The sequence below is a fragment of the Staurois parvus genome, unplaced genomic scaffold (genome assembly GCF_062004578.1).
Source record: "Staurois parvus isolate SC_StPar_1 unplaced genomic scaffold, SC_StPar_1.0 ptg000012l, whole genome shotgun sequence".
Lineage (NCBI taxonomy): Eukaryota > Metazoa > Chordata > Amphibia > Anura > Ranidae > Staurois > Staurois parvus.
The window spans coordinates 7,974,320-7,981,845 of record NW_028317808.1 but is presented as its reverse complement, the minus strand read 5'-3'; the positions used below and the strand labels follow the sequence as shown (position 1 = coordinate 7,981,845).

Here is a 7,526-nt window from a genome sequence, read left to right as displayed (position 1 = left end):
AGAAGTCAGGATCAAACAGTGTTTTCACACAATGCAGAGGATTAACCCCTTACGTTACACAGTGAGTATAAGAAGCATGCTTTACTGCATATACAGACTGATTTTACTGTTGTGGGTTTAGTAACACTTTAAATCCCCTTTCTTCCCAATTCTGATGCTCAGTTTGAACTTCAGCAAATAATCCTCACCATGTCTAGATGCCTAAATGCATTAAGTTGCTGCCATGTGATTGGCTGATTAGCAATTTGAGTTACCAAACAATTGAACATGTGTACCTAATAGCAGATTGTAAATTGAAAAAATATTGTTAATGGATATAAGCAATGTTCCAAACAAATATATATTCAATCTTGTCGGTGATGTCATCCATATGCAGTTATTTTTCCCTGAAGAAGGACTGAAATTTCTCTGAAATGCGTTGGACTGTATAGAAATTGTCTCTGTAACAATATGTGTTGATGGCGATGTTACAATATTTTTAAAAAATGATTAATCAAGCATCACATTAAGTATCTGTATTACTAAACAGATACCTGGATGGTGATGCTGTACCATGATCTTGGATGGTCTGCTATGTTGTATGTTTCAATGTGAAAATTTTACAAAATAAAGATTTTGTACTTTTTACAATTTTTTTGTTATCCATCTATGCTTTTAAAGTCCCAAATCCCATAGGGGGGTTCTCATTTTTTTTTAATCTTATCTAATAAAGTGGTGTTGAATGTATGTCAACTACTGTCCTAGCATAATTGTAAAATGCAGAAAACTAAAGAATTTCTTTTGTGAGGACTTGTACATAATTTAATTCCCAAATTCAAGAAAAGCACCTACATTTTATACTAACAAATACAAAGTTTCTAAAATACATTCTGCTTTGCAAAAAAAGGAAGAGTAAATACACTTTCTTATTATTTTTATTGCCATCATTTTCAGATAACCCTGTAAACAAGTAATATGTCTTCCGTTTTATACAGATAACATAGATTGTGTTTTCGTTAAAATTTTAAACAACCAAGAAATGTTTTATTTTCTGCATTTGCTTTTAACATCACAAACATGTATATAAGCTTGATTGTTTCTTTTATTATTGTAATTATAAGTATAGAATTGTCATCATTTCTTTGAACTATTCTTAGACAGAGAGCTGTTGGATTCTGCTTTCTACCGTCTTTTTGTCAGCTCCGGTTATGCGATCCCTCTGAAAGCAATTTTTAAAGTACCTTTTAGAAGTGATTCTCCAGAAAAAATCAAAAACATTACAGATATATTTTAGTAAAATGTGCTCAAACGGACCTACCGTATATCACAGTGTTGATGCAGGTGTGTTATTGTGTAGTTATACTGCTGGGTGCAGACCACCATCTGTCCTCATCATGCATGATGTACAGTATTTTACAGCAAACCATCTCATTTTGATATAGCAAAATGGGCGCTGTAGATGTCCAGATCTGTACACATTAACTAGAGAGATATCTGCCCTGACTATTAAATTGCAGGTAAAAACTGGGCTGAGTTTGGTCTAGATTTTTTCTTTTGCTCATAATTACTGCTGCTGATGCACTTAAAGCAGAGTTCTGGTCCCTGCCACCTCCCCCCTAAAAAAGTTAAAAGTCAGCAGCTACAAACACTGTGTCTGCTGACTTTTAATAGTAGGGTACTTACCTATTCATGCATAAAGTGTTGTCTTCACCCCAAACCGATTCTTCAATCGGCTGTCGGGTGCTGGCACTGCCATCTTGACTATGGGAAACCGGCAGTGAAGCCTTGTGGTTTCCTACTGTGCATGTGCGAAGCTTGCTGTGCTTTGTAAATTGGCTGTAGTCCTCTGGGACCTTGGAACTGTCCCAGAGAGCTGTGGGGGTGCTGAACTTCCAGCTGAGTTTGCCACAGCAAACGGAGCAAGAAGTGGGAGCGGGCACCTGTCAAAACCAGGTACCTGCTCCCCCTCCCCCTCCCCCTCCAAAATGTGCCAAATGTTGCAGCGGAGGAGGAGGCAAAAAGCGGAGCTTCCACCTTTGTGTGAAACTCTGCTTATAATTCAAGCATTACAGTGGTAATCATTCATGTTAGATATCTTCATATTTTATTTTTAAGAAATAATTTATTAGATTTCTGTAATTTCTTTTATCATAAAAATGCAAACAAATATTTAAAAAAATGTGTTCAGTATTTAAAAAAAAACCCAATAACATTTAGAATGGCACTGAACTGCTTGCAAGCATGTGGCTCTCTCCCATGGCAGTATCATTCTCTGTGATACTCTGAATTGGAGAAGATACTGCGTGAACTTTGATTTGGTAGAAGGACCTTTTGGACTCTTCACCTTCATCTGTCATACTCCCCTGTTCCTTGCTACATCACCAGTTCTTCCCCCATTTGTGCACTTGAGTCTTCCATCTTCCTCCAGCTTTGCAGCCAATGAAAGAAGAGCAGCCGAACCCCTGACATCCCTAGTGAGCTCTTTTGTGATCCCCAGTGCCTCCTCGCTTTGTCTGTCTCTCCAGTGATTCTCATGTACTCCATCTGGCATCCCATCTGGTGATGCCTGTGTGCCAGCCAGCCTACCATTAGTAGCATCTCTACACTCTTATTCTATTTGATTCATCTGTGCCTCTGTATGCACTCCTACTAGCTTGGACTGGGTACCCTACAGACTTGTGATCCCGGTATCTCAATGCTACAAGGACTCTTGAAGCATTCCTGCATGTAGACTTTTCCCAGTAGTTTGCAACCTGGGTGTTGCCTGCAGCAAAACCAATCTCCAACTTTAGGAGTTCTGATGAAGACAAGGCGACTTCTTAGATTCTACGCCTGAGCCCTGCTAAGAGGTCTCATCATTGCTGCATGGGTGGGCACACTGGACTTGCCCTTTCGGTGCCAATAGGTACCCAGCTTCTCCAAGATTCTTTGCTCTTCTGTAGCCAACGCCACTCCCTAGTCCGAGCTGTAAAACTAATTTCTGGCCAGCCAGTCTGCCCCTTAGTGGGCTTGTGACATCATCTATGGCAAAAATAATTTAAATAACAAAGATACAATACTTTTTGTTGTATTTAAAATACACTTTCTTAAAAATGACTTCCCCCATCTCAATTATCCAAGTTATAAAAAACAGGTACTGTAATTCTATTAGGGATGCACCAATACAGTTTTTTACCGGTGAGTACGAGTACCAATATTTTCAGTCAAGTACTCACCGATACCAAGATAGCTTTGCAGTGCGATTTAAGCCCATAGAAAAAGAATGTTTCCTGTACAGCTTCCGTGTGTACCCAGGCTTGTCATAGTGACTTTGTGCCTGTGTTCACACAGGGGCATGCAGGAAACCTCCTTGCATGAAGGGTTCCATCAGCTCCCGATATCACTGTGGACATCAGTGGTTGAGGCTTTCCATTGTCTGACAGCGGGAATCAGCAGTCTGGTTCAGCAGGACCTGGGGGATGGAGAGGGGATCCAGTGGACTGCTGGAACCGCTGGAGACTGGGGAGAGAGCCATGGAAGAGGTAGAAGGAGCCCAAGCTGCAGCTACTCATGTCCACAGTGGCCTCTGGAGCCAGAGCTGGTGGAACCCTTCATGGAGGGAGGTTTCCTGCACCTTTCCTGTGTGAACTCAGGCTCAAAGTCACTATGACAGCATTGCTGTTCCAATCACATGCAGTTCTTTGCAGTGCATTTTGAGCCCATTCATTTGTATGGGCTCAAGTGGCACTGCAAAGGTATCGGTTTCATATTAGCATTTACACACTTGTGCAAGTACTCAGTATCTGCACAGATACTGATACCAGTATTGGTGCAACCCTAAAAAATACTATTGCATAATTTAGGGTTGCACCAATACAGGTGCTGTACATGAAACTGCATGTGATTTGGACAGAAATTGCACCACATTTGCAGTGCAATTTGAGCCCATTCATTTTGTATTTGTTGGTACTCGGTATCGGCAAGTACTTGACTGAAACTATAGGTACTTGTACTCAACGGTGAAAAAAGAACAAACAGTCTTGGTGCAAGCCTAGGCTTTTTGCAGGTACTTTTTTACACCATCTTCAGGTGGGGACTGGAAATTGGAGATATGGGAATAGGTCATTCCTGACTAACACTATGTAGGTCTGTGGCTTGTGAAGGAGTGAGAGATTGCTCTCTGCAAGGTTGAACTGCCAGGAGGATTAGTTATGGACACACTAGGAAGAAGACAGTAGAACCTTGCCAACCGTGACCTTTTGCGTAGCAGGTCTCTGGCCTGGTTCTGGACAGTCCCAGGGCCTAGTAATGAGGGATGCCCAGTGTATGGAGTATGTGTGCTCCTAGGGTAGTGTAGGTAAATGTATTCTGTATGACTTATGGTAACTATGTGAGTCTGTAATTAGGTTGGGTTACTGCAGGTCAGGCTGGATGGCTTAACAGGTTGGGACTCTATTGCCTCCACTTGGTTCTGGAGGACCATGGAACCTTCTAAAAGCCAGTGGGCAGAAGGGTTGGAAACCTAGTCTGCATGTTTATTGGAGTCTAGCCAATCCCAGATTTGCAGGTCCTGGTAGAGTAGAGGTGAGACCAATCCATAAATGAGAGTAAGGCTGACAGGGAGTTGGGTGGAAGATGGAGTGCTGAAGAGACTGTCGGTGACCTGGGAGGGGTCCCCCAGGTGTAGGAAGGGGGTTGGCCTCCAGGCTGGGCTCGGGCTGGCTCAGGAGGATCCATTCAGTATCAGTGCATGAACAGAATTAAAGCCTGGGAGCAGTTGGAGCAAGGAGAACAGAGTGAGTACCTCCAGGGATTTACAAGGGGAGAGACTGCCACGTGTAGCAAGCTTTCAAAGGAGAGCTCTGTGCCAGGGGCAGACTGACCATTTGGAAACTCGGGCACTGCCCGAGGGCCGGGGTCAGTAGGGGGCCCCATGAGATGCCCCTGGTACCTTTTTCATAGGCTTTTTTGAGTTTGGGCAAGGGCACAGGAGCCCCATGATGCCCTATTGCCCGGGGGCCCCATGAGTTGGCAGTCCGCCCCTGCTCTGTGCTTAACCTCCCTGGCGGTATGATTATGTCAGGAATTTTGTACCAAAAGCGGTACCATATTTTGCATGGAAATATGTATTTTTTTTATTGTAGGCCTGTAATTTAGGAATAACTCCCTGAAATCTGCCCGAAAAAGAGTCTAGTAAACATCCCGGATAGGATAAAATTTGAAACACGAAATCATAAATTATAATTTAATAAATAATCATAAAAAATAATAATATAATAATAATACATTTAATTCAATAATACAGTCATGGCCGAAATTGTTGGCACCCTTGATATTTCTCCAGGAAATCATGTATTTCTCACGAAACGTATTGCATTAACACATGTTTTGCTATACACATGTTTATTCCCTTTGTGTGTATTGGGACAAAACAAAAAAAGGGAGGAAAGAAAGCAAATTCGACATAATGTCACACAAACCTCCAAAAATGGGCTGGACAAAAGTATTGGCACCCTTTCACAACTGCGGATAAATAAGAATGTTACAAGCATGTGATGCTCCTGTAAACTCACCTGGGGCAAGTAACAGGTGTGGGCAATATAGAAATCACACCTGAAAGCAGATAAAAAGGAGAGACGTTCACTTAACCTTTGCATTGTGTGTCTGTCTGTGCCACACTAAGCATGGACAACAGAAAGAGGAGACGAGAACTGTCTGAGGACCTGAGAACCAAAATTGTGGCAAAATATCAACAATCTCAAGGTTACAAGTCCATCTCCAGAGAACTAGATTTGCCTTTGTCCACAGTGCGCAACATTATCAAGAAGTTTGCAACCCATGGCACTGTAGCTAATCTCCCTGGTCGTGGACGGATGAGGAAAATTGATGAAAGATTGCAACGCAGAATAGTCCGGATGGTGGATAAGCAGCCCCAAACATGTTCCAAAGACATTCAAGCTGTCCTGCAGGCTCAGGGAGCATCAGTGTCAGCGCGAACTATCCGTCGACATTTAAATGAAATGAAACGCTATGGCAGGAGACCCAGGAGGACCCCACTGCTGACACAGAGACATAAAAAAGCAAGACTACAGTTTGCCAAAATGTACTTGAGTAAGCCAAAAGCCTTCTGGGAAAACGTCTTGTGGACAGATGAGACCAAGATAGAGCTTTTCGGTAAAGCACATCATTCTACTGTTTACCGAAAACGGAATGAGGCCTACAAAGAACAAAACACAGTACCTACGGTAAAATATGGTGGAGGTTCAATGATGTTTTGGGGTTGTTTTGCTGCCTCTGGCACTGGGTGCCTTGACTGTGTGCAAGGCATCATGAAATCTGAGGATTACCAAAGGATTTTGGGTCGCACTGTAGGGCCCAGTGTCAGAAAGCTGGGTTTGCGTCCAAGATCCTGGGTCTTCCAGCAGGACAATGACCCCAAACATACGTCAAAAAGCACTCAGAAATGGATGGCAAAGAAGCGCTGGAGAGTTCTGAAGTGGCCAGCAATGAGCCCAGATCTAAATCCCATTGAACACCTGTGGAGAGATCTTAAAATTGCTGTTGGGAAAAGGTGTCCTTCCAATAAGAGAGACCTGGAGCTGTTTGCAAAGGAAGAGTGGTCCAAAATTCCGGGTGAGAGGTGTCAGAAGCTTATTGATGGTTATAGGAAGCGACTGATTTCAGTTATGTTTTCCAAAGGGTGTGCAACCAAATATTAAGTTAAGGGTGCCAATACTTTTGTCCAGCCCATTTTTGGGGTTTTGTGTGACATTATGTCATATTTGCTTTTCTGCCTCTGTTTTATATTTGTTCCAATACATACAAAGGGAATAAACATGTGTATAGCAAAACATGTGTTAATGCAATACCTTTTTTGTGTGAAATACTTGATTTTCAGGAAAAATATCAAGGGTGCCAACAATTTCGGCCATGACTGTATAATCAAACCAAAAACACTGAAATGTGAAATATAGCGCCAAGTTAGCACATTGCTGAGCAAAGTCGCAAAATCGTTTTCAGTGTCTGATGACGAATTTCCCCACAAATCATTATCACTCAATTCTGCAAGTGGTTCTGATTTACTATCGCTGTTCTCTAGCTGATCTAAACTGCTTTTGACCTAAAGGGACACTTTTTGGACGCCATGGACATTTCTCAGTTTCCAGGCAGAAAGAACAGACAAAATGCAGGCAGGGCGCAGGACAAAGCATTAGGGACAAGATGTATGTGAAATTGGTTGAGACAGCAATGTTTTACTATGTAAAATGTAAAAAAAAAAAAAGACATTTTTTAAAATTTTTAAATTTCCCGCCGCCAGCGGCGCCCGTACGTCCCGACGTCACAGGGACAGGACACAGAAGCCGGATGCCGGCATCGGCCAGAGGAGATGGCCGGGGACGCTGCAGGGGACACATCGTGGGAGCGAAGGACAAGGTAAGTGAAGAACACATGCCGGAGCAGTGCCGCATGGTATTCCCGAGTGTAGCTCGGGGTTACCGTTTGTGGTACTGAAGTGTTACCCCGTGCTACAGTCGGGAATACCGCCAAGGAGGTTAAGCCTTTACCCT

General features: G+C 42.7%; 1 protein-coding gene across 1 annotated transcript in view; it reads right to left on the bottom strand.

Annotated features, from left to right (window-relative positions):
* Window positions 1–896: 896 nt before the first annotated feature.
* Window positions 897–7,526, bottom strand: part of LOC149473676 (uncharacterized) — a 32,906-nt gene continuing 26,276 nt past the window's right edge. The window contains exon 5 of the mRNA XM_089674744.1: window positions 897–1,198. Coding sequence (XP_089530870.1) covers window positions 1,133–1,198 — 66 coding nt within the window. The 3' untranslated portion in view covers window positions 897–1,132. The remainder of the gene's footprint in view (window positions 1,199–7,526) is intronic.